This window comes from Zonotrichia albicollis, chromosome 11 (genome assembly GCF_047830755.1).
Source record: "Zonotrichia albicollis isolate bZonAlb1 chromosome 11, bZonAlb1.hap1, whole genome shotgun sequence".
NCBI lineage: Eukaryota > Metazoa > Chordata > Aves > Passeriformes > Passerellidae > Zonotrichia > Zonotrichia albicollis.
In genome coordinates this window covers 13,669,423-13,697,381 of record NC_133829.1, presented here as the reverse complement: position 1 = coordinate 13,697,381, position 27,959 = coordinate 13,669,423, and the positions used below count along the sequence as shown (strand labels likewise).

General features: G+C 41.0%; 1 protein-coding gene and 1 long non-coding RNA gene across 7 annotated transcripts in view; one reads left to right on the top strand and one right to left on the bottom strand.

The window, feature by feature from the left end:
• ALDH1A2 (aldehyde dehydrogenase 1 family member A2) overlaps window positions 1–27,959 on the top strand; it is a 102,027-nt gene that overhangs the window by 59,296 nt on the left and 14,772 nt on the right. For all 6 annotated transcript variants that reach the window (XM_074549445.1, XM_074549444.1, XM_074549443.1 and 3 more), the window contains 6 exons: window positions 13,560–13,664; window positions 13,898–14,038; window positions 15,671–15,800; window positions 20,772–20,833; window positions 23,533–23,661; window positions 23,792–23,905. In XM_074549445.1, the coding sequence (XP_074405546.1) occupies window positions 13,560–13,664; window positions 13,898–14,038; window positions 15,671–15,800; window positions 20,772–20,833; window positions 23,533–23,661; window positions 23,792–23,905 (681 nt within the window). The remainder of the gene's footprint in view (window positions 1–13,559; window positions 13,665–13,897; window positions 14,039–15,670; window positions 15,801–20,771; window positions 20,834–23,532; window positions 23,662–23,791; window positions 23,906–27,959) is intronic.
• On the bottom strand, window positions 16,426–26,158 carry LOC106629430 (uncharacterized). Its single transcript, XR_001332762.3, has 3 exons — window positions 26,055–26,158; window positions 23,768–23,925; window positions 16,426–16,546 (listed from the first exon to the last, which is right to left on the bottom strand). It is a non-coding gene; the product is annotated as an uncharacterized LOC106629430 (long non-coding RNA).

Here is a 27,959-nt window from a genome sequence, read left to right as displayed (position 1 = left end):
TTTCCTCTTCAGTACCACTTCAATGTCACTTCAGCTGCTCTTATTTTGAAGTCAGTACCTCACTCCAGTATTATCCTTCAGATCTCCACTGCTTGTCTGCCCGTGGGTCCGCGTTTTGTGTTTTGTGTTATTTCTCCCCTCCAAGCAGTGCCCACGCAAAGCGTTGCACACACAGAGCTCTCCCCCCTCTGCAGCCTGACTTGTCCTCCCTACACAGCTTACACGTAAAAAGTGTGGTATGCCTCTGATAATTCTCATCCCCTTATGCTCAAAAACCGCTGCTTTTTCCTCTCAGTGATACAATCCAGATCACCCGTTTTCACACTCGGCTTTCTTAGGCTGGTCTTTAGGCACTTGTGCTTTTATTTCCCAGCTATAAGATGACCTAGATGAAAATTGTGATCTAGTTAGTTGAAAAACCTTGTAAAGTCTTTTCAGCTCAGTTGCAAAAGCACTTCCCGTGACACTGCACCTCACTTTTATTTACCATTCTGCTCGTGTAAAATGTCCTTAAAATAGAATTTAATTTTAAACTGGGTTTAATACTTCTTTATATTGTCAAATTGATTTGAGAAGGCATTTATGTAACTGACAGGTGGATACATAGATTTCTTTTTTTTTTAAGGAGCCACTTCATTTTGTTGTCTGAAATATATTCGGAGTATATTTTAAACGTTCTTTGCACCCAGACATAAAAGCAGTGTCCTGATTCTACTGGATATTTTCAAAGCTTACCATAACATATGCATTTTGCATTTGCTTATGGTTTTTTTCAGCTGAAACAGAAATACTTTACTCTTGAGTTTGTCAAAACTAGCAAGAAATTACCACTACCTTCCAAATCAAGGAACTTTTTGTTTTTCTGCAGTTGCTTCAGTTGTCACACACTGTTGCAGCAGTCCTGTACCAGAATGGCCTGCACAGACCTTTAGAAACAAGCACAGTTGTTTTTCAGGATATCTGGCTAAGCCTTTACCCCCTTTTCCATCAGTGCCTGACATTTTGTTGGTCTTCCTCTTTTTGTCCTTATCACACTTTCTTTACCATGGCCACTTAACAGCCTCTTCTCTTTTGTGATGTTTATTGGATCTGTTTTCCTGAGAGGTGAAAATCAAGCTCTGCTTTTTTCACTATTAATTTGAAACAGTGATCTAAGAATAACACTAAATGTGCTATAACTATGCTGATGATGGCCTAGAGGAGTCTTGGTGGTGCAACTCTTTGATAGTGGTTTTTAAATCCATTTGTTACTTTACTTAATATGTTTTTAGCTGGTATCACTCAACTGCAAGTGTTAATATTCTGCTCCATCACATCTTTCAGAAGGCATTAATTGATTCAGCCTCACTGTAAAACTGTGACAAGGTTCCTTCACAGATGGGGGAGTTTAAATTTGTGGGAGTGTAACCATGACTAACTCAGACAGTAGGTCAGTGTCAGAGGTAGGATCTCTTGCTAAACCAGCCAGACTACAAGAAGATCAAGCCTCTATTTTTGTACATGGTATTCTGGGAAATGGCAATACAGATGAATTTTGGAGCTGGTGTTTACCTGTGGATGCATGTCTGCATTTCTCTGTGTTATTAACTGCACACTTCTCTGTGTACTCACTATACACACACACACGGTATAGATAAGAAGACCCCTTTCTTTGTGCTCTTTGCTCTCTTTCTGTGTCCCTTCATCAGGAGTTGTCTCTGTTGTTGTTCCTCTGAGTGTTGTCAGGGAGGCAGTGCCCTCCTTGTGCAAAGTCTGCATAATGAGTTCAGATGGAGCTGAAGCTGGTGATGTTGTTCCCCTCTGTACTTCTCTTTAGGAGGAGGAATATTCCACTAGTACAAAGCAGTCACAGTACTGGAACTCCAGTTCTGATATTGCTTCTATTCTCCTCAAAGGTTTTGCTTTAGTAAGGCTCTCCAGCATGGAGGGAGAAGGAAAGCCCTCCAATTTAGATGCCAAGCAGGAGCCCAGTGCAGAACATGCCACTGACTGGTGCAGCACAGCTCGTCCTCCCTTTAATGTCTGGATTCTGCATACAGCACCAATGTGTTCGTGCTCTTGCTCTCTCAGTTCATTTCTTTCCTTGTGGGAGCAACAGGACAAATCCTCTGATAACTTGTTTCCTGGTTAGAAGCCTTTACCTGCTTTCCTGGATTGGTTCCCTGTGGCTGGGAACCCTTGTAGTCAGCTCTTCCAGCTGTTTGCCTAAATGGTCTTTAGGGAGACTAAAAGCAATGAACCAGGAACAGCAACATTTGACTTCAGCCAGGTCCCATGGGAATTCAGTTGTTACTCACTGGATTGGATTGGTAGCATACCTTCTACCTTCTACCTGGGACCTGCCAAAGGCTGCAAGCCATGAACCTTCCCCAGCAGCTGTCACTGGTGTGCTCCTTGCAGAGGTGAGGCACTGGGGGACGTGTTTGCTGTCATTAATACTGAGCTCCATACCTTTACATACCATTAGTACCTGCAATGTCTGGGTGAAAAATTTCTCAGATTTAAGTCTTGATAGTGATTTTAGCCATTTAGTGATCATGTGTCATTGTGTTTACTACAAGCATAAATCCTGTCTTGTAGACAGCAGGGAAACTAATGAGGTTTGCCCATATTCTGGCATCATTACAAGGGAGTCCAGCAGAGAAAAATGGAGTTTAGTTAAAACAGGGAAAAGAAACACGAATTTTAGAGGAGATGGGGAGAGTGGATCTCGGGACTGCATATGACTATTCAGGTTTTTTAAAGAAGGCTCTTTATTGACAAGACTTAGAGCACGCTTTGCTCATTTAAGGAGAGCTCAGTATAACCAAGTATTGGGGTTTGCCCTAATCCACTTTTTTAATACTGCATATTTGGCAAAAGTTTAGGGTCATGTTTTTCATTTACATACTCGAAGTCATTAGTCTGTTTCTATTAAAGTTAAATATAAGAGCTTATTTTTCATTCAGGCCTTCATCTCTATACAGAATAACTTGCTGGTCATATACAAAAATGTTAAATTCTATCAAACATAGGCATTATTTTTTATATCCTCAGGTATTCTATTTGATTGAGACTGTAATCAGCTCCTGCAAGAATACTCCACATCCAGTTTTAGTCTTAGTACCACAGTGTATTTTGAGGTGTAAATCTGTCAGGTATCCAAGCACAGCAGGATACTTTGACAGTTTAAACCCAGTTCTCCCCAATCAGCCTTATGAATAATAAAAAGCAGAATGACCTATTCCAGTTTTGTACATGTAAAAGGCAATGACTTAATCAACAAGAAAGGACTGGAGGAGAAATTAGAACTGAACTCTGAGGAAAGGTACTCTAACGGTTTCTTCTCTCCAGAAGAATATTCTAAAGTAAATAAATTAGTATTTACCAAGACTTTTTATTGAAAAGAATTTCCAGCCTGAGAGATTTCATTGCAGCATTGAATGAGAGGTGCTGGGTTCCTTTGCATCTTCTTGAAGAGCAAAAGGAATTTATAAATCAGACTTCTGGGAATTGTTATCTCACAGCTTCTTCTAACAAACACAACAATTTGTTTTAAAGGCTTTCACCAAAGATGTCATAAGTGGTAATCCCTATGTTGTAAGTGGGTACTTAATGTGATTTAACTTAATGCTGATGATGCAAAGCTATTCTCCCCCAAAGCCCATTAAGAACATCCAATTTTCTGGTAGACTAACACTCCTGCTTACTATCGTGGAGATAAGTGACTGTTTAACCAGGACAATAAGTAATACTTTCAAACCAAGGCTGCAAAACTGAGTGGCCACAAAACTGTTCTTTGTGCAAGTTCAGACTCTGAATGTGTCACAAGCTGAGTTTTTTGTTTTTAGGAGTAGTTTGAATTTCTGTATGTACACAAATGTACACACAGGCTCTTTGCATCATCTTAATACGTGTACTGGTGAATATCATTATTATTATGTCAGTAGGCATGGTCTAGTAAGAAAAAGGCCGTGCAAACCATTTGTGTAAATTAAGTAAAGAAACCAATAAATAATGAGGTTTATTTCATGTCTCTCCAAAGTGCAGATAATTCTAACAGTTTATCCAAGATAATGCTTCTCACAGCACATGCTTTTTGTGGCTTCTGTACATGCAGAACGGCACAAAAGGAAATGTCTCTGGCATCATTAACAAAACATGCTAACCAGTAATATTTGAAAAGCTTCAGGATGCAAAGTAGAAGCAAAGGCAAACTTTTCAGGAGCTTAAGGCTGCTCACTTGGGTCTAATATAGACTTAGCACTTTGCAGGTCAGTGGCTCTGCTATTTGTCTCTGACCTAACAGATCTGGAGTTCTTCACATCAAAACCAAGTCTTGCTGAGCTGAGATCAAACGTGTTAAGGTAAGGATCTTGCCAGTGATTTATCGTGCCAGGGAGGGTGATCAGGCCATAAGGGGCCACTGCAAATGAAGCTGACATTCCAGCAATTTCTCATGTGTAGTTATAAGGTAATTTTCTCAGGCAGAGCTTTAAGTCAAAATAAATTTGCTTGTTGTATTTTTCTGTGTTGCCTATAATGTCTGAAATCTTAGGAGGAATATTTATTTATGCAGCACAGCTAATTTCTAAGTAAGAACTTGTTCCAGGTGATGAACATTTAAAATGGCAGTTACCTACAAGGGAGATTAAATTCTTCCAAATGGCAGAACATATTTCCCATGTACAGATTAATAGCTCACACTGTTTTCTGTCACACATAAGGAGCACACAAGACTGGCAATGCACAAACAATGCAAAACACAGGAGAACTACACAGAGAAATATGAGTCTTGTTTGTACAAACCCCTCCTCATTCCCACCATTTCAAATGAACACTTGTGGAAGGGTTTCCAGGATCAAGTTCTTAATAGCCACAACTTCATTAAAGCCCAGTGACAGCCCAGTAATTGATTATGTAAACAAACACTCCTCCTCTCCACTCTCGATTTAGTGGATTTTTAAAAATCTTTCATTATTTCACTTTTTAAGGTGCAATAAGTGACATCAAGGATCATTCTCCATAAAAACCACTGCCATTTTTACCCAGCTCATCCAGTGATGGCTTGTCTTTGTAATTAGTGAAAATGGAAAGCACAGTTAATGTTTTAGTCATCCTGGTTTCACAAGCAATGTTTTCTGATGCAGTTAAAGAGAGTAAGTGTTCTCCAGCAATTAAAGAGTCACGCTGATGAAAGGATAAGTAAAGCTTGGGAGCTTAGTTTCTTAGGAATACATGAACTATTACCTGAGCTATGTTATTGCTCCTGTATTGTTCTACTAACAGCAGACAAATTCTTCATTAACTGAAAAAAGTAAAAATTACTTTGAGGAAAGCCTTTGTGTGCTGCAACAAAAGTTTTTTCCCACTGGTTTAATAAGGCAGCCAAAAGGAGTAAAATGTTTGTGGTGGGTATAGTTCAACAGACAATACAATCTGAAGTTTCTTCTCTTTAGATTAATTTTCTTGAACAACCAGGCACAAAATAATCCCTTTAATGAGACTGAATGGAAATAACGGATGCTGTACCAGCATGTGGCACAGTGAGAAACTAAAATAGAAAAGGGTATCATCACAGTTTGGCAGCCTGGGCTTTGTGCAGGAAATATTTGGGGGGGGGAGGAGGAAAGTAAGCACGCTACTGCATGTTGCTAAGACTTATTTAATCTTCTTAACTAATTACTCACACTTCCTAATTCAAAATCATACAAACAAAAATGTTTAGATAAGCTGGGAGTTTTTTCAAATGGGTACCCCCTACAGCTTAGAAAACAAACATGACAGGTTTCCCCTGTCTGATGTGCTGCCATTTGCAGAAGAACAGACCCAACTCCCAGAAAGACAGAAGACTAATTAAGACAGGAAGACAGGCAGGTCAAACATTTGGTGTGAGGGATGAGGGACATAGGGGAGAAAAAATCATGTTACATTCCACTTTCACAGCAGACTGACGGGAGGCTTCAAGCCTTTCTCTGATTCCATTTGCTGCTCGGAGACCCTGAATTCCTCTGGTTTTGGTTTCTCCTCCCATCACACCCCTTTCCTAGCATACCATTCCCTAAACCTCTCTGTCTGTGGGCTGGCTCAGTGGGGGACTTGCCCTATCTGCCTTGAAGCACCTGAAAATCCAGGTGATCAGAACAGGGCAGCAGCCCCTGCAAGACAGGTCCTGCTCTGCCCTCTCCTCCTGCCTCTCTGGGACTGAAAAGATCCCAAGCTCCTGCCACCATGAGGGCTCGAGCATGGGAATCCTCCCCCAGCTCATGTCAGCCACACTGAAGCCTGGCTTAATTTACACAGGCTGAAAAACCTTGATGTATTCACCTCTCTCAAACACTTGGCTTCTGATCCAAGGTACACTGGTATGAAGCACTGGCTTTAATTTTGGTAGAGTTGACTCAGGCCTTGCTACTTGGGATTTACACCCAGAGAAGGCAAACACCCTGGTCTTCTCATCAGACATCTCCCCTTGGCACAAGACTGGGCTTGCACAGACAGAGTTGTGCCAGAGCTGGCTGCATGGACAGCAAAACCACTCACTTCTTGGGCATTTTATTTCTGATTCCCCTTTTTTGATCCTCCTGCTGTACTATGTTTGTAAAGTTTAAAATTCTCCAACCCTCTCAGTGCACTCACAAGTTTGCCCTCTAGATTTCTTGAGTGCAATTTCAAGCTTGAATTTATGAAGGAAAGCCACATTTATGGTACACCAAGTCCAAAAACTATGACATTATTCAATCAGGCTCTGAGGTCCCAATGAGTCTTTAAAAAAGATGAAGCACCCCATAGCACACAGAGCATTAGAACTCGTTTTCCTTTTCCTTTTTTTTTTTTTCCTTCTTTTTCTATTTTTACAGTGTGGGGTGTGTGAGAGTAAGGAGAGAGAAGGACAACCCAGCAGCCAAAGAGGAAAAATAAAAATCAACATGTTCTGGTTTTGTTTGGCCTTTCAGACCTCACAGGCTCTAGAGCATGTGTCAAGTTTCCAGTGAAACAGCTTTGTTTCCCAGTACAAACATCCCTCTGGAGGCTGTTGCCACTGATTCCTTTTCCTCAACTGGGGCCTGATTCAGCTCCCACTGAAACCAGCTGGACTTTTTACTTTTGTTCTACTCTGGACCTCTTGTAGCTGAAAACCAGCTGTGCCCACGGGAGCTTGCTTGCCTGAATTAGATTTGGTGCAATGTTCTTCCTCTATAGTTCACTGTTACTCTCACACAATTGCAGTTCCTCCGCAGCTGAAAGGCATCTCACTGAAGAACCCAAATCTGGGTAACTGTGAGGATGATTCTGCTCAGGGGTAATGAATGACATGAGAACCACCTGTGCTGAGGTGCTGGGCCAGCCAGGCTGCCTTGGCTCGTGCAGGGCTCCCCCCTGAAAGCAGCACAGCCACTGGCACTGCCCAGACAGGCTCATTCATGGCTCAGGAGCAGAGTCCTGCAGCCTCCTTGGGTAGGTTGGCCTTGAAGCCCATTACTCACCTTTTGTAAACTGCCAGCAAGAAGCTGTGACTCTTGCTGGTCACCTGAACAACCCTCTTAAAAATAAAATTAAATGGCACTGCTGATCCGTCGCTGGTCATTCAGCCAGCAGACTGTTGGCATTGGCTTTTGCTTTCCTAGTGCCTTCTTATAAAGCAGGTTTTTGCTGATTCTATAGCCAGCTGTTGGTTTCCAGTCACTCCCAGGAGTGCCTCACAACACACTCTAGAATGTGAGAGATTTGCTGTATCAAGACAGCCATAAAAGTGAAAGAAAACAAGGCCTGTGAAAATAAACAAGCTGCACCTCTGATTGGCAATCCCACCTAGTTCATTCCCTTACAATCGTACTAATCATTAGGACTCAAAATGTTTCCCAAGGAGAGGAAATGAAGTTGCTGAGATGGGAAAGGATATGAATTTCCTGACCAGACTGAGGCACAGGTGCCCGGTATCTGGGATGTTATGCAGTATTTACCAAGGGAAATGCTGCTGCTGGATTTTTTGCATGCCTCTAAAATTGTTGTCCGTCCCCCCTAAAAAAGAAGTGCCATTATGTACTTGTAGTGCCTGCAGCTCTGAGAAGATGCTGAGGGCAAGCAGCTGTGATTCTCTTATAAAGTACTTTGGCATCTGATGCCCCCTCCCCCATCCCAGCAGATTTAGTGTCAAAAGCTCTCTGAGGAAAAAGCCACATATGAAAAAAAGATCTTTGATGGAATGAAACTATAACCAGCTACTAAATCAATTGAGTTAGGAAATTCCCATTCCTTCCTCCATTCATCCAGAACCAAATCTCCTGTGGGAAGCCATTATTATTTGGATGTTAAAATCCTCTTCCTGTACCAAAAAACATTTCTAGGAGCTGCAACAGCACAAAAACCTTGTTTATTAAATCCATGGGAAAATAATTCCACCTCCAAAGAGCTGAATGCAGGGCCACTGTCTGTGCACTGCCTGAAGTTCTGAGTTAAACAGCTGGGGAGCCTGAAGAAAATGTCTCATGACATCATCACTAAGCAATATCGAATTAAGAATGTAGATCATCATTTCACTCACACATCATTTAAGAACATTTTCAAGAAAGGAAATGAAAAGTTACATTGTTGCCACCTGTGTTGATTACTCTCATGAATTAAGAGAGCCCAAAATCTTTTTTTTTCCCTGTATGTTTTAAGAAGAGGCAATACAAAAAAGAGAGGCAGTGAGCATGCAGGAATCCCCAGTGAACGTAAAAATCAGTTCCATTTCCCAAATCCAGGGCTAGCCCCTGGCTCAACAGCAGAGGCAATTTGAAGTGTCATGAAACTAAAGCTCCTTCAACTAAAAGCTGCAAAGGAGGTATCAGTTCTGTGGTTTATTTTAATTAATTGTATTTATACACATACTCATAAAGATAGTTGTTTGGTACTTCCTTGCTGGTAAATAATGTTGAAAACACATTTTCTCCCTGCTCTAAATTTTGATATTGCTGCACAGCAGATCAGAATGTCCAACGTGGGTTTGTACACATCCCTTCCTCTTTGAATACTTATCACTCCAATTACCTGCATGGTTTAAAATGAGCATTAAGTTGCTAAATATTACTAAGCCAGCTGGGATGGATGGCTACTGAAACAAGAGATTGTAGTTGTTTGTTTGCAAAGCTAAATTTGCTTTGTGTTATGCTAAAAACATTTACTCTTGGCTTGATATCAAATCTGATGAGCATCCAAGATGCTATTGAACTCAGTGTGTAATGCTTGTGAAATACAGGTCTTGTGCAAAATGCAATGTATGATTTTCTTCCAACTACATGTCAGCAGTTTCAAAGTAGCTTGGAATTTTTACATGGTAACTTTGGGGTTTACTTGTCCTTTGTACACTTTTTGGTATGATGAGGTATCTCCAAGGCTCTGAACAGTCACTTGACCTGTAGGATGAGTCAGATTGATTTCTTGATCAGCCCTGTGGAACTCTGGCAACAGAGGTCATGTATAATTAGCCACAGGCAGGATTTGAACCTAGTGAATACATGGTAGGACCATTATCTTGCCAAGTTCTAGTAAAAGATCTGTGAGAACATCAGTGTATGATCAAGAGGTTATTGTCAGTACCAGGAGGGACGTGGCTGTTCTCTTTAGGAAAATCCATGCCCTTTCCATCTTTCATTTGGAAAGAACAGAAATTGCCCAGAGATCTGTGTGATGAGGTCTCCTGAGAAGGATGACACTCCAAGGGGCCTCATGTTCACAGGGGCAGCAGGGAGCCCCCACCCAGGCCTGTCACACTGCTGTGTTTGGAACAGCCCCTCCCAGCCCCCAGGCTCACACACCCCAGCACCTGCACCCCCAGCTCCCCTGCTCTGCCAGCCCCTTTGGCATCACTGGGGAACAAAAAAAGGTATCTGGTTTTCTCCTTCACCCCCTGCACACCAGCCTCAGCCAGACTCCACTCACAGGGGCCCTTGGCTGCTTTGCCACTTGGGTTTGTTCTTGGCTAAATGGCTGCACTGACAGGGACACCTCAGTCCAGCAGCAAAGTTGACCTTTTATCTTCTTGCTCTGACATTACTGCCATTACTGCCTCTACTGAGAGTAAATGGCAAACAACACATTTGTGTATTCCAAGATTTTTCAAGTGCTCCCTTCTTCCCTTTGCCTTTTGGCACAATGCTATTGATAGCACCCAACAGGCCAGATTATTTAACTACCACAATACCACATAGCAAATGCATGACACACTATAGACTTTTTCTTCTCCCTACTGCATATCACAAAAGGTAACACTAGGACTCAAACAAAAACAAATTACCTCAGTAACTCCTGGAAAACTCAAGTGGTTAATCAGTTACCTTTTATTTACATATATATGCTTAATGCTGAATTAAGTTGTAAAAACCAAAGGCTGATTTATAGCCCCAGTCAGCCTTAATTAACATTGATTCCAGGGGAATAGTAAATGTGAATAGCCTTCACAATTGAGGTTGAACAATGAACTCACTGGGTGTTGTCCAATTTGTAGCATGATTTACATGGAAGCAAGCCCTTCTTTTTCTAAGGTTACCCCTTTTTTATCTGGTGTTTAGGATGGGTTATATATAATCCATAGATAGGAACATTTGCTGTCAAATATTCCCCCTGATTTAGAGTTAGCCTTTAGCATGATCACTATAAATAAGGGAGAAAAAAACCCAATTTGAGGCTTTGCAGGGATTCCTTTTTCTTGCAATGTGTCATCGCTTCTCCATTTCATGGCATTTTTACGAAGTGGCCATAATGAAAGTCAGATTAAATGTACAGGATATATACATTTAATCAACAGCCATTGGAGTCAGTAGTGCTGGAAGAGTTATAAAAGCCCCTGTGAATGCAAATTTATTGCAAAAGAATCTGCGTCTCGGTGGTAGGAATATCTGCTGAATGGTACTACCTGACACAGAACACCTAAAACTTTCAAAAGTGAATTATTTAAGTGTAAGGCTTTGCTTGTAAAGCCGCCAGCTGCTGGATTTCAAGACTTGAAACTGTTCCAAAACATGGGACTAGGTACTTTATTTGTGCACTAGAGTAAATACTCTGATTTTACTGCCAATTTAAATGTGCTCAGTTTACAGTAATGAGCTTGTATAGGCAATACCTTGTTTATAGAAAGTGGAACAGGAAGAAACTAACATTAACCATTAACAGTAGCAATTTCTCTTGCTTCCAGCTCTAACTTTATGCCAAATAGATCCTTCCCATGTCCTATCTGAAATATTTACTATTACTGTTCTTTTTCTAAGTCAGTGGGATAAATGGAGCATTCAATAAAATCATACAGCTTTTCCTTCCAGTCAGCTTGAATTGCAGCACTCTTTTGTAATTCCACGGCACTATTTCTCATTCTTATGGTGAAATGTATTTCAAGAACAAGTATATGTCCTGTGTACTAGCAAACCTGATGATAGGTGTTAATCCCAGCAGACTGGAGTTAAATTTTTTTAATCCATTTAAAAAAGAACAGACCACTGCTCTAAGGGAAATTTACTGAATTGTGGCTGCCACGATTTCTCAGGTTCTTGTACTCAACCAAACTGCTTTATTCTTTCAGTGCAGCTCACACAAGAAGCCCATGTGTTTATGTACATCCTGTCACCTTAAACAAACATGCTTACATCTTCTCTGGCCATCTGCTCCTGAAGCTGGAAGTTTTCTCCCTTCCCCTCCCTCCTCAGCACCCCCTGACACACTCACTGGGTGCAGAGTTAACTCTGAGAAAACTCAGTGGAAAGCACAAAGTAAATTCCTTCTCTACACAGGTCACAAATCTCAGGGTTTCTTTCCTTCACTTAAGGTCCAAAAGTGACAATGATACACCAGAGGGTTTCAGCTTATGGCATTGGTCACTAGAGATCATACTGGTGATTCTTTCTCTATCTCATTTGGGTTAGCTCCAGAATGTCCTAACAGGGACCAGTACTTGGGTTTGCTGAACAGTGTCATCCCTGAGCAGGGAGACACCAGCACAGTCTGGGACACTCACAGTCCAAGGACACAGACAGGTTCAGGATAAAGAGGGCGTGCAAGGAAAGCAATGGCAGTGGTGTGGTAGGTCCTGAGTTCAGCAACTTTGAAAACCTAAACAGAAGGAGCAAGGAGGAGTAAAGAAAGGACAGACTCTGGAATGGATGGAGGGGCACACAGCAAAGAGGTTGAAGTTTGAGGTGTTGGGAAGATGAGGAAGCACGACAGAAATGCATCCATAATAGCAAAAGCACATGGAATTGCTGGTTCCTGTGTACAGTTCTATTGGCAGGGTCTTTTCCAGGCAGGCACAGGTTCCCCCCCACATGGCCACAGTGAGCTCTGGAGCAGGAGCTGTGACACTGCAGCTACTGTGGCACCCAGCCTGAGCTAACAAGCCCTGCTGAGAGGACACAGCTACAGCGCTTCCCTTTGCCTTGGAGAGTAGGTTTGAGCAAGCTCATGTCTAGTAACTGAAAACTCCACAGATGTGGTTTTGCCTTCATGTGTACAGAGATGGGCCAGTTTCTCTCACCTGTGTATCTCTGACTGGAACTTCTCAAGCTTTCAAAGGTCCCTGTCTTTATAAACACAGCCCTGTATGCAAAAAAAAAAAAAAACCAACAAACCAACAAGCCAGGTGGTGAATATTCCTTCTCTCTACATGTGAACTCCTGCTTTCACTGGAGTCAGGGGGAAAATTCCTGTGTATTTCAATGAGGCCAGGACACCAGCTTACACATTCAAGTTGTATTTCATGGAATCCACTAAAAATACATTGATATCTGGACTCCAAGGAATCCAAATCGTGCCTGATTTTTTGAACACTTTCATTCTTAGAAAGATTTAAAGGAAGGAGTCTGAATACCTGGAAAACTTTTCACTCATTTTCATGTATTGACTTCTTTAATACTTGCTAATAAATAATTGCATCCTGTTCTTAAAAGTCATTCAGCAGAAAATAATGGACATGTATGCAGCTACCAGTAAAAATCTACTTTAAATAAACTCATTTGTCATTACCTTTCTCAAGACAGCTGTTGTCAGCACCATTACCATTTAAATTTGTTTCGCCCCTGACAATTAAAATATCAACACTGAGAGAATGTAACAATTTCCATTGTTCCTAGCAGATAAGCAAGTTAGTTTTGTGCTGCAAGCCGTCACTGTAGCCATAATTAACTGACTGTGTATTGAACAACTGTGATGTTTGAGATTATTCAGTCTTGACTGGGATGTATCAGTGACTAAATGTTTACTTACTGAACTGAGTGATTACTCCAAATCCTTGTCTTGTCTCCAGCAGTTTCAAGGCTTTTTCTCTGGTACAGCTATTTCTTTTTTTAGTTTATTTGTTACAGTTTTTGAACCAAATTTGAACATCAACCAATGTTTAGACTTTGATGTTGCTTCTATAATGACACTGCTATAGAATACAGAAAGGCATCAGGGGCTGACCTCAGCCTGAACTCTTGAAAACTGTAATTTTCACACAAAAATAAGTTTCAGTTCTTTTGTATTAGAATCTGCAGTTTTTCTCATGAGTTTGTTGTTATATACGTTACTGTTCATTCATGCAAGAGACCTGATGACTTTTCTTCCTTTTCTAGATTTTCATCAATAATGAGTGGCAGAATTCTGAAAGTGGAAGAATATTCCCAGTATATAATCCAGCAACAGGAGAACAAATCTGTGACATTCAGGAGGCTGACAAGGTAATGTATCCCACGAATGGCTATATGTTTAATGTATAAATTAAATGCATAACAGATAATACAAACATATAAATAGATCAAAGCAACCAGTCCGGAATAGCACTGTTGGACAGTTCTTTTATAAATCATAGTTCCAAAACCCATCACATGTGACTGTTGTATAACAGCAAATCCAATAAGCCTGCTTGTGTTATTTACCTTGTGTCTTCAATTTTCTTCTTCCTTCTTCCCAGGTTGATACAGACAAGGCAGTGAGGGCAGCTCGGCTGGCTTTTTCCCTGGGTTCTGTTTGGAGGAGAATGGATGCCTCAGAAAGAGGCCATCTTTTGGATAAGTTAGCAGACTTGGTGGAAAGGGACAGGGCAATTCTTGCTGTAAGTGAAACATAAAAATCAGAAGTCAAATCAGTTGTCAGTTCTACGTTCTGAGAGCCAATTCATTCATGAATGGGTTGATATGAATTGTATGTGAAAACCACATGCAGCTTCCTGGCTGAAATGGCTCTGTCCACTTACAGCGTGGTGCAAAACCCATAAAGGCCAACAAGAGGCTCCCAGTGGGCTCAGATCAGCTTTAAATTGGATATCCCACAACAGCAGGGGTGTGCACACGTGTGTGCCCGCCAGGCAGGCCTGTAACTCTTCTAGAATAAGAGATGGCAGGCTGGGGTGATCTGTGCAGGCAGGAAGGGAAGGACAAGTGAGGTGCTCAGGGACACAAGTGGGATGCTCAGGGACACAAGTGGGGTGCTCAGGGACACTGGGCTGGTGACACGAGTTCCAAGTGCGGCTCTGTTCCTCTCTGGGATGAAGCCATCGCAACGGTGCCATTGTTAATGTTGTTTTCCGCATGTCAAGTGCTTTGAACTAAGCCTGTGAACATCTTAATTCCAGCTTTGTCAACACTTAAATCATCTTACCGCCGGCACATACTGTAAAATCGCCATGGGGAGAAGGAAGTGCACAGCAAATCAAGTTTACTCTGCCTGTCATTTAATTTTTATTTCTGGAGCCAAGTTCTTTACTGAGCTGCACTGCAGGCAGTGCCATTAATTGCTCTTGGGGATATAAGTCAGTGCAGAATTAGGCCTCCATTCTTCTCTATAGAAACTCATTTGATGGTTGGTGTGTGACACAGGGGCGTCCTTTGCCCGTTCTTAATGATTTCTATTGGACAGCTATTGAGAATTAGTTAAGCTACTCAACATCTTAGGATATTTTATTGGATTTTTTTTTCTAAATGATCTTAGGAACCCCTAAGAGGATAGCTTATAAGATACTTTTAAAAATAGGAATATTAACTAAAAAAATAAAGATAGCTTGTTAATTTATGAGCTTCCCTAGAGGAAAGTTTGTTTATTTGATGGCAATAAATAAACTGGCTGTACAGTATAGATATCTCAGACCTCAGCAGGAGTCTTGGCAACCATATAGAGAAATTTTTATATTCACATCAATTATATAAAGAGGGATGTGTCCATTCTTCTCTTTATGGATTCAGATCATTAATACAGGGCTACAAGGAGCCCCTTCTCAGCTGTTATCATTAACATAACAGAACCCAGTTTGACAGGCATTTTTATCTTGGCTCCTGATTAAAGCATTTATAGATCTGGACCAAACACAGTGGCTGTTAGGTTCAAAGTACACAAAGGCACATGTACATGCATGTGGATACACACATAAATCCACAAGACAGACGGACAGACAAACACACACAAACGTACACAAATATTCCTAAAATCATAGCCATTCCAGAATATGCCAGCAGAAACCAGTTTGGGTTTTTCAAGGAAAATACTTTTTGCTCACATTTGTGAGAAGTAACAAAGGGGATCAGATAATTGTTCTGAACTTTCTGGGTTCAAATTACACCAAGGTGCAACTGATTTGTCTTCATTAAAATCTTTGTCATGGTTCAAGAGCTGTTAAGATGGTGAATACTTAGGTACAATAGTCCAAAAATGTTACAATACTTACATCTCTTAACTTTTTCTTGTCCTGCAGACTATGGAATCACTGAACAGTGGCAAACCATTTTTGCAAGCTTTCTATGTAGATCTCCAGGGAGTCATAAAAACCCTGAGGTATTATGCTGGTTGGGCAGACAAAATCCATGGAATGACCATTCCTGTAGGTAAGGGGAATTAAAGCACAACTATGCACCTAAACCTTCTCATGGCCAGACTAAAGCTTTGTGGAAGGCAGAGGAGGAGCCTGGGTTGCTCCTACAGTGTGCAGTGAGTTGCTGAAGCAGATGTTGGAAAGTCAGCAAGGGCAGGACTGGGTGCCCTGCTCTTGGTCTGCCCCACACCCACATGTGAGGAGGGCTTGGTTTCTTTTGCATGCATCCACCTGAGAAGGAGACAGCTCAATACCTACCTTTAACTACTGATACACGTATTAAAATGGATGAGGTATAAGCCTGAAAAATACCTTGGAACTCATGAAAATAGTGTTGGTGCCTGTTTAAGAAACAGTATCATTATAGTATGGATCTTGTTTGTATATGACTTCTTACTGCTGATGCAAATAATTTTACCTTGGACTAACACCGGATCTAAGTTAACTTATACTTTGAGAGTGTTCTTAAGGTTACTGTAGAGAACTACATACATATGAGATATATTTTGTTATAGATGCTTTTTCAAATTATTCAGTGGGATGAGTTTTATATTGTATATATGAGATAAACTTTAATGCATGCTAGGAAATTATTATGTTCTTATTCTTTTGCTAAAGAGATGCAAAAAAATCCTTACCATTATTTTTCTTTAAGAAGTTTCTTCCTCCTGCCCTTCCCTCCCAGCTGTTGAACAAATACAGGCTGCATTGTTTGATGCAAACAAATCCATTTGCAGTCTGGACTAGATGTACCAAGTCCTATAATTACACAACATGGCAAAATAGGAGAAATTATTTTATGTAGGTGCAGTCATTAAGATAAGTGTACTCATCTTTCTTTCACCTGCATAAAGAAAATCTCTGGAAAAACATTAAAGAAAACAAACATTCGTTATGTGGATTCATGGTGCATGTGTTCATTGTACTTGCATGTTTATTCCACTTTACCCAGCAGGGCACACTCAGGGCTACATGCCCATTGCTGTCGCCCAGCTTTTTCCCTGGTGTTCCACTGTGGGACAGCATCTGCAATGCACTCACTCACCTCTCTCTAGCAAAGCCCCAAACTACCCAAGTGAGGCAAGCAGATAAACTGAAAATATTCCTCATCTTCATGTTTCATCTTATTGAAACTGCAGCATGCACTGATTGGTGTTTATCTTCACTATCCTATTTTCACCAAAGAAATGACAATAATAATATTTCAGGTGTAGACATTCCTGCAAGGAGTCAAAGTTTTCCACAGTTATTTAGGCTGAGATTCGTAAATCCCAGTTTTGCTGCTTGCACTTCACATTTAATCACACAAAAGTGCAGACCACACCATAAATTCATGTATTCAGCAAATTTCCTGTTCCCTAATCTCTTTCTCCCTGGTCAGTGAATGCCTCCTTCTCACTCTTTAGCCCCACAGGTACACAGAAATTAGGTCAGCCACCAAAAGGCACTGCCAGATTAAGGAGAATAAATATTCTCTGCTTATTCTTGGTTTCAAGTACCTTATAGGATAAAACCTGATTTTTTTTTCAGCAAGGTGGACTATGCTGGGTGAAAGGAAGGCACATTTTCAGCATGCTTTTCTCAGTGCAAACTTTGTGCTAACACAGTTTTCAGAAGTGTAGAATCGTAAGTCCATTCACAGATTTTCAGGGGATCAATTATTCTTCCTTTAACACATCTCTTTATTCCTCTGCTTTTGCACCATAAATTTGTCATTCTCATGAAGCTGTTTTAGGGCAAAGCTACTGTTAAACAGCAGTGCTCTTTACGTTCATTTACCATCAGCTCACCAAAGATAAGCAAAACAAAAAAACCCCACTATTAAATCTTGTCTTTCTATTCAGTGTGCTAATAAATCTGAAACCTCCCAATCTTTTGTTGTTGCCGTTTTTGTTGAAGTTTTCTTTTCCTTTAAAATAAAAATAGGCAATTGATAGACAAGTAGAAGTGTGTTTTACAGTCACATTCCTTTTGGCCCCAGAGCTGCAAAACCTTCAGACTGCCCTTTGCTTGCTCCCAAGCGTAAAGCCTTGATGATTTAAATTAAAACAGAATGAGGCTAGACCAGAAACTGTTAAACTAATAAACTGAATGCAAGCAGAAATATATCTTTAAAGCAATATATGCTATGATATAGTTTGAAGAACCAGTTCAGCTCTCCTCACCCACTTGTTTGCTGTGTCCTGCTATATGAGGCATGGGACTGTATTATAGTTGTTATGCAAATAAAATATCTGTGCTGGAGACTCCTGATGGAAATCTAAGCAAACACATCTGTGGAAGATATTGCTGTCCCCAAGTGAGATCCCTGGATAAATGAGACTTGCTTTCTGATTAAAAAATGAAAGTCTTTAGGCCAGGTGCTAAGCAGCTGCAAATTGATCTTGCTCTATTAATATCAGTGAGGACTGAAGAATGTCAGTTTACTTCAGCTGCGTATATTAAAAATACCGTTTTAACACAAAATTTTAGATTGGATGTGGGATCAGTGTCAGGTCCCTTTCAGGCAATGTTCTTCTGGCAGCCAGCTAGTAAAGGAAAAGAGAAACAATCATCAGCCACAGTATCTTAGAACAAGGGTCATTAGCACAACTTAAAAGCCTCAAACATTTAAAAAGTCTCCTGTATAATTTCTAAGCACAAGGGACCTTTCGATGCTCACTGTTCAGAATAATGGAATTAAGCTCATTGAATTCTTGAGTTATTTTATTATGATAACAGCTTGTTCTACATTGTGGACAGGGTGGCTCTTAGATCCACCTTTGACCTGTCCAGAGACGTCCAAGGCTTCTGAATAATTTCAACTCACATATGTTCCCAAAGATATTGTTAGAAAGCAACCTCAAAAATGCCATCTTGACAGAAAATCTGTGGATGATGAACTTTGGAAGTAGGTGTCAAAAAGGGCAGCTGTCTAGAGTCTAGTGGGAGACAGCAGGGAGAGCAGCTCTGCATGGGAGGCACCGCTCTGCGGAAAGAACGTTCTGCCCACGCTGGGCAGAATTAACCACCATTTGTCTGCCTTGGCAAGAGGCTCAGGTTATCTATAACTCTGTGTGATGAAGCACGCAGACATGTGGCAGTGATTATGCAGTGACAATCTAAAGTCAGACAGTGCTAATGTAACTGTGTTACTGTTATGTTGCCACCATCCTTCTGGCTGAGAACCCACCTCTCACAGTACTACCGAGTACAAGCTGGTATTTTTAGCTGACTCCTCTGTGTTCTCTTGAGCACTTAGACAGTTTTGCTTGTATGTACTTCTCTGTATTTTGACTTCTACTTTGCTTCTGTTGGATCTGATGAATCTTCCTATGGTCTGTAAACCACTGCTAGCATCTGTGAAAGATGACCTGGAAAACCAAACTGATGGTCTTAGTCTGTGACACAAATATTCTCATCTCCACTGGGGAGCTGTCAAACATGTGGAGATCAGAATGTTACAATGATGTTTTGTCAATGCAGCACAAGCTAACTGATAAACTATTTTCTTCTGCCTTTTCCTGAATCTCTTTTCTCTTTCCCTCCCTCCTTTATTTTCTCTGTTCTGTCTCTGTCTTGGTTGCAGACTATTGTTACCTTTCTCATAATTATTCTGTATCTGGCCCCCAGCTGACATATTAGATACTCTAGCTCAGGTTTCTGCTGAGCAAATCCTGTAAAGTAGATGGATAGAAATAGGCAGACCTGACAATAAGTTATTTCTAATCAAATTCAAGTTGAAGTCTTTCCTTAAACCCAAGAAACTTTAAGGATTAACCTGTTTATTGTTACCAGATATATCTTAGAGGATATTGCAGCAGGTTCCCAAAACACACTGTCCATTGTGAAGTCAATATTGCACAAGGGTGGCTGCGGCTCTGAACGGGGGAGAGGCTGGGGCAGCCACTTCCCAGCGCAGACTGGGAGGGAGAGCACATACCCTGTGTCAGACAGAACAATGGCAGCAAAAGCCCTGTAATCTCTCCTCCTCCTCCTCTTACTCCTTTCCGCTCTCTAACCTTTTCTTATCCTGGTAAATCATCTCCTGCCATTAAGCCTAGGTAACCTCATCATTCTCACATACTTAACTGAAATTATTTTCCCAAGTTAAGAGATTTGCGTTTTTCTAGATGACCAAGCACTACAGGCCAAGGGGCACATTCAGCTCATGCCTTTAGCATAGCCTTTCCCTCAGCTGTAGCCTCCCTGAAAAACATCTGACCTAAATTCAGAGATAGTTTGAGTCTGGGCTAGTTTATACAGCTATGAGACTCCATTGAGGTAGAGGTGCAGTAAATCTACTTTGCACAGATGCAGGCTGAGCACACTAACACAGCTACTGCTTAGGCAGTACCTTAACTGATCCTTTAACTAACAGCAGGTCCCTTTCTGGCTCTTTGTTAACTGGGAAGAAACCTGCATGTGTAACCTCAGCATGTGCTCCCAGACCGCAGGAAGTACATGATGCTGAGTGACACAAGTCACAAACTTCCCCTCTTCATTACACATCTAGAGATTGTGGTACATTATTCCATCACTTCATACTGCTTGTGTCCTCAATGGCAGATGAGTCAGCTGAATGTTACTGTCTTACTCCACACTTGGGCTGCAGATACACCTTTAGATTGCTCTGTTCCACTCATGCCTTTCAGGAAATTGCCTTTGTGACTCTTCACTTCTCTCACCCTTAAATCAGCTGAGGCTGTAAGTGCTTCCATGCTACTGCAATTTTATGTGCAGTACAGCTCTCTGCCAAGGAACAAAGCAGGTTACTTTCTGATGGGAAGCCTGATTCCTTTGTTCTGCAGAAAGAACAATTAGGTTGCTCCTGAACCTAGGCTTCCCATGCTGGCTCACAAAAAAACACTTCCATGACTTCTTTATTTCTTTTACTGCCATCAAAGGCTGATGCTTAGAGTTTTTTCCCTCCCTCTATTTTAATTTTTTTTTTGTTCTGCCAAGTCAAACTGCACTTGAGAATAAGCATGCTCATCTGTTTCAGATGGAGATTATTTTACGTTTACAAGACATGAACCCATCGGAGTGTGTGGACAGATCATCCCTGTGAGTATCTCTACTAGTGCTTTCTATTTATTTTCATTTGAACCAGCTCTCTTTAAAGACACATAAAACACGGGCTTCAGCTATGTGTGTTTTCCATTACGAAAAAAGCTGAGCTCATATTGTTGACATATCTTCAACAGCCTCCCTGCAAATGCTTATTTGAACATGCTAATAGGGTTTAGGCTCTGTTATTAGGAGTTAAGTTCTCAAGTCATAGAATTCACATGATTAAAACAAGCAAAGCAAAACACAGTGTTAATATGCTGTCAGTGGTTATGGATGTTCACACAACTTATGGAAAATTGATGCTTTGCTGTGGTAGTCTCTTTATTTATTTAGTTTTTACTGTGATTTAACAGGCTCCTCAGTTCCTGGGAGAATGTGATGTATTTTAATTCCATTCTTTCCTGCTATTTCTTTTACAAGGCTGGAGGAGAAAAGGAAACTCCAGGAGACATATCATTACAATTAACATTGTGTAGCTAACAGAAGACATGAAATGTTTGTTTTATTTGCTGGGAGAGAGAAACACATCATTTCATCAAATCCAATACTCCCCCTACACCCCAGCAGACACCCTCATAATAAAATCTTGCTGAACACTGCATGGGAATTGCACTGAGAGGGTAACTTTTTCAGAAGAGCCAGTTAACCAGCTTTGGCAGAAATTTCAATGGGAGGCTCACATACAGCTATTAAAATATTGTGTGGAAGCTTTTTTACTTGACAAAACACTGAGGGACTAATCAGGCCATTCTCTGAATTTTTTTGTTGATGTTGATTTTTTATTTTGTTCACATTACCACCAAGCCACTAAACAGAAATACGGAGAAATTCCATTATAAGAGGAGCAGCCAGAAAAGATTACTTTAACAATGCAAAGCCCTTTTCCCCTATTTATATTTGTTGCTATTTCATGTCTTTGTTAAGCGGTGGCTTTTGTGTTTGGCACTCAGCAGAAGCCCAGAGAAACGTGCAATGACTCAGAGTCTGTGGCTACAGCTGTCCTGCAAACACCTACACACTCTCCCTACTTGGTCCTTATGAATGAAAGATTCCACAGCTCCATCCCTGTTCCTCTGCCAGGCACATGGATGAGCATTTACCAAATGACAGCCCCAACATCTAACCCAGCATTGCTGGACATCTCTTATGTTGTTTCACTGAGCTTAACTGACAGACCTGCTGAAGAAACCTGGCCGCAGGCTGAGGATCATGCCAAAAGCAGGACTGATTTAGTTTAGACGTGTAAACCTTTGTTCAGGGTACCCAGCCATCTACCATACATGTTTGTTCTTCCCTCAGTTTTGTTCTCCAAAGCCTGAAGATGGCTGTCATATCCATCCATTCAAACAGCACTGCTGATCTGTTCTGTGTTTCCTCCACGCTACCAGTCCCAGAGGACAGCCCAGGCTGCTGCATGTGCTTGGCCATTGCCTGAGCAAATACATTATTCAAAAATAAAATTAAACAGCAAGTCTAACACTGAACTCCTCATCTTCTTTCACATCCCAGCTTCCATCAAAACGTGCTCTTTGGCAGTGCTGTAGCATAAACAGGGCTATATAGTGCCCTATAAAACTGCTGTGAGCTCTCCTTGCAATGCCATTAGAAGTGCAGGCTGTTAGCACACTGCTGGCCCGACAGCTCCCCTCCCAGGTTTATGTACTGGAGATGGAATTAAAACATCACTTTGTCTCCGGAGTTTATAAACAACAGAGGGAGTAAAAAATTGGGTGTTCTGTGAAGGAAAGACAGTTGTGTATTTTTTCAAGCTAGCCAGGGGCTAGAGAGATGTCTGAGAGTGGCAGCTGATATGCATCAGGCAGCAACACGTTCTGGCCAGTGGCTGACTCTGAGACTGATATTTGCTATTCTCCTTCTAACAGAGACTGTTGTGTGCATTTGTAACAGTGATTGTGAAAACACAGTTATTTTATTACTCTGACATTTTCACTAAAATCAGCAGGACTATCCACTTAACCTGCTTGGATCAGGCCTTGGTGCAAAAGGCTTGTTACTTTTATCTTTACCCAAGACATGTTTGTGCATTGAACTAATATAATCCACTACATCATCTGCTGCAGTTCAATGAAGTTATAATGAATGAAAATACAAAATTTTATAGCAGCAAAGCATTTCTCAACTTGTTTTTTACTGTCCTTTTAATGTCTTCCATATAGATTTCTCAGTAAAAAGTCTTCAGGAAAATTAAATGCTTTGATTGAACATTGACATTTATGGACTTTTTATTGTAATTCCATCAATTAAGGATTATATAATTTTGAGTATAAATTTTATATCTTAAGATGGGATATGAAATTTACATCCAAAACTGCTTAAACATGAACAGTTCTTTCCTAATGTATCAGAAGCAAGACCTGTTTTCATGGGGGAATTAAAAATGTCAATAGCAAAACAGTAAATTAAATTAAAAGTTGTGACTTAAAAAATTAACAGATAACTTTTTTATGGAGATTGCAGGTGGGGGTTGTATTTCTTTGAACAGGAGAGAAAGAACTAAGAAGTCACTGTTGTTGCTTTCTTAATGGCAGTTATTTTAAAAAATCCTTGCTTTGTGCTGGGAAAGATTTATGTTGAGGATCAGCCTGAGAAATAAGTGAGGTATCAGCTTGACATCTTGAAAACAAAACACCACAGCAATATTTTTCCATCTATCAACTTTTTTTTTCCTACAGTGGAACTTCCCCCTGCTGATGTTTGCATGGAAGATTGCTCCAGCTCTGTGCTGTGGCAATACAGTAGTTATTAAACCAGCAGAACAAACACCCCTCAGTGCTCTCTATATGGGTGCCCTCATCAAGGAGGTAAGAACAATTGAGGGGAGTGATGTCTGTCTGTCCTTTTGGGGAGGGAACCACCAGCACACCCCTGCTTTAACATGCTCTAACAGCTCTCATAAGTCATGCTTACCTTCATTCATTCCTATTTTGACAGGCTGGCTTTCCACCAGGAGTTGTCAATATTTTGCCAGGATTTGGCCCAATTGTTGGTGCAGCCATAGCCTCTCATGTTGGCATTGATAAAATTGCTTTCACTGGATCCACTGAGGTAAGAGGATTCACACATTACTGTAAAACATGAATAAATACTTCAGTCCTTATGCTGCATTTCTTACTGTCACTGGGTAAAAAAGCTACATCTAAATAACAGTGGTCTGTGCTTCCCAGCTAAACTTATGTACCACAGGACTTCCCAAGCACAAGCAGCTCCTTTCCTCCAGCCCCTGCTGTGCTCAGCACCTCAGCACAGGAGATATGCCTGGAAAAATATTGCTGGGATTTCCTGTGGGCTTAGGAGGATGTGAATCACATGCAAGTAGGCAGAACATCCCGTGTATATCACAGCACACAGAAGTGCTGCTTTAACATCCATAATTTGTGTATCCTGCCGTACTTGGGGGAAAGGGAGAGCAAGGGAGCAAATTGTGCAAATATACTTCAACTTTGATGCTGCATACAAGTACATTGAGGATGAGGAGGAGGCCTAAAAAGGAAGGAATGCAGGGGGAAAAGGAGATTGTCCAAGGTTTCAGTTCCCAAAATGATGGAAAGAAGCTGGCCAGAGGATGAAGGGAGACAGTTGTCTCCTGGATGCCAAAATGCCTTGCTAGGAGTCTATGCTGCAGATGTTAGAGAGGAGGCTCACTCTGAAGATGAAGGCTGCAATCTTCAGCAAGACTAACCCCCAAAACTCTCATCACATCTTGCTCTCAAATATGTGCCAAGCTGGCTGTTATCAGGGTTGGGGTGGGGATGACAGAGGTACTCCAGACTGAAGTCACAGGAGAAGGGGCCTTATCTCATCGTCTGAAGGCAGACAGAAAGGAATCTCTGTGGGAGTTTCAGGGCTGGTTATATTTAGAGAGTGCTAAACCCAGCCCTTTTCAATTCAGAATCTGACAAACTATTGTATGGAGGGAGCTAAACCCCAGGGATCCAGTCTCCCTTTGATATGTTTGACTCCCACTCGTGGCAGTGGAAGGCTTTGTGCATCCCAGGGATCCTGCTCTCCACAGTGAGGCAATTTGCTTTTTGATTTGTGTCAATAAATTCACTGACCATGCAGCCCTGCTAGGTATGTGTGGGTATCTCCCTGGTGGGCCCAAGGATTGCAGAGATCAGCTCAATTATTTCAAATAAATTATTCTGGTGGAATTATTCAGTAATTGAGTTTGCAAGTCACACACAAACCTAAATTACCAGTAAAATGTAGCTATGCCTAATTTGCACACACAGGTGTTTTGCAATTACTGTATGCCTGCACATGGTTTTTTAATGACAACTTCAGATTCTAATATACACAGGTTACATTCTAAGTCAATGGCTACATCAGATTTCAGATTATTCTGTGGAATTACTCTAGTCATTACATCTTCTGTATCCAATTAAGATTAGCATCCTGGAATACTGAAAATTTTAATATGAGCTGATTACCCCCCATAAATTAAGTTGAAACAATTGTTTTTATAAAGATATGTGGTCTCTGTTTAAGATAAATATTCTATTATACAGGATGTTGCACTGTTTGGAAGAGGAAAAATACAGATGGGTTAGGTTTCAAAGTTGTCTCTTGTAGCCAAAATAAATTTTATTGTAGTTCCAGACAGCTTTAGTTTTAATAGGCGTTTAAACTCAAAAGCTGTGGGTTTTATACTAACTCAGTGCCTACCTTTAAAAGCCTTACTAATAGGAAGTGAAAAGCATTACAGAGATGAAAAAGCAATTCTCTAAGAACCTAAAGCAAGAACAGATGGATCGTTTTAATGCAGAGTTAGTGTAAACTATTCCATATTGTTTCTGATTTCCTGTAACACTGAATTTTTGTAACAGCAAGTCAACATTGTAACATTTTAAACACCACATTCTGATATGAGCCGGACTAGAGTCTCTGACTCCCCCAAAGCAGATTTCAATTTCTAGTGAAATAATAATGGAAATATTTTGTCTCTCTGGTACTTGTCTGAAGCATGTCAACTGCACACTCCAGTGATGGGGATCTCCAATAGCCATTAGGTGTATAAACACCAGGTATTAACTCCATTCCTCCATTCCATCCATGTGCTAGTTAAGGCAGTTCATGATGGGCAAGTTAATGATAAAACCTATCAGTACAAACACCAAGATCTTCAAATTGAGATTCTGAAGCACAGTTTTTTCTCTAGTTTTCACTATGAGGTTTTTTTATATAAGTTCTTTACCTTTGAAGCATACATATAGCTAATGAAAACGCTCCATTTGCCTGTAAAAATCACAAAAATGGGCTATTATCTTTTTTCTGCAGTTTTCTTGAAAGCCAGTAAACAGGCTGCTCCTCCTACAGAAAAAAAAAAAAAAGAATGCTAATATGTTCCAATATTTGGAGAACCCAATCCATAGAAATGCAAGCCAAAAGGCCAAGTTCAGAACCTTCCCTCAATAAAGCCTGACACAGGCACAGCACAGAGCCCTCCAGCCTCACACCTTATCTTGCACCAGGAGCTGTACCAGCTGCTCACAGAAGAGAGTGATCCATGTGTAGAGTGATCCTTTCCCTGCTGCAGCCTCACAGCTTCTGACCGTGCATGATTACACCCCCCAGAGCCCAGGGGTGCATGGGGACCCTTGGATTCCACGTGCCAATGGCCTTGCCCCCTGTGCATTAGTCCAGTACCTCTGGAACACCCCTCAATCCTGTGCCCCTGCAATGACAACACAGAAATAGATTTCCACTTCTGCTTCTGGTTTCTAGTTTAGAGCTATCCAGAGTACACTCTCTTCTCTGGGTTTTAGATTCTCAGATTCTCTGAATTTTTTAAAAATACTGCTATTTACTCCACCTCCTGCCCCCCCCCCCCCCCCGCTCAAAATAATGCATGAAAAAGCATAAAGAGGTCTTTTTCTCTGGTGCCATTGCTGTTTGATTTCACTTCTCTCCACCTTTCCTGCTGCCCCTCCTTCTATGGGTTAGCTTGCACACATTAAAAGAACAGGCTGCCAGCTCCTTCATCCCTCAGCCTATCTGCTTCTTATGAAACACTCTCCCATGGATCATCTTCCTCTCCCAATCCCCTAGTACATGGCCCCCAAAGCTCTTCCCTCCACAGCTCACTTGGAAGGAGAAGGGTTCTGCAAACACCTGGCAGGCTATGGATTTCACTCTGACAACTGTCACACTGAAAGAAATAAAATCATACTGAGTATGAAAGCCCACCTTAAAATACTGTGGCTCCTTAGGTTCCAGGATCTTTCTTGGCTTCTCTGCTTGCTTCAGTTCACTCTTCAGCAGCCTGTTTGGTACAGGCATTTTAACCAAAATGTTTATTTTTACTGTGTTGGTTTTAGTCAACCAGGGTTAATCCATGATCCTCCTTAATTACAGCAATCTCCTCTCAGGCTTCACTGACACATTTTTTCCTCATCTTCCACAAGCAGATGAAATTTAAACTGCCATAACCAAACTTTCTTCCAGCCAATATGACCATGTTAACAGTTGCTCCTACCTTTCCTTGGAAGTCCATAATCAATGTACATATCTCATTACATCTTACTGAATTTCTCCTTGCTCCTTCTGGTCCTGAGCTGCAGGGTGGAGCTCCCACTCACTGGGAGCATGGGAGAGGTAAAGCTCAGCTGTGTCCCCCTATCCCTGTTGTTTACTGTACATGCCTCTTCCTTTTGCACTGCCCCTCTCTGCCTCAGCTTCACTGTTCCACATATTCTTGTCTGAATTCCTTTAAAAAACATATTAGCAACGATTTAATTAGAACTAGCAATTTACAATTTCTGAGTTTCAGAACAGGTCCAAGCTCAGGATGTCTGCCATTCCCATGTGTCTGCTGTTAGGCTGCAGTGCTCAGAAGTACAGGAGATGTTCTACAAGTCTCTTGCCCTGTAAAATAACAGTGGGTTTTATGTATTTCCAAGACAAATGCTGATAAGGGAACAATTCTTACACATACCAGAAATGCAAAGAGTATCTTCATATTACTTTCTTATTCTCTGAAAGAACTTTTGCTGTGCAAAAAAGATGAAAGGCCTTCAAATATCAGAGCAAAGCAGCCATCAGAAGCTGGTTTACTCTTAATTTACCTTTATTTCCATTCAAATCTGTGAGCTCAGTTAAG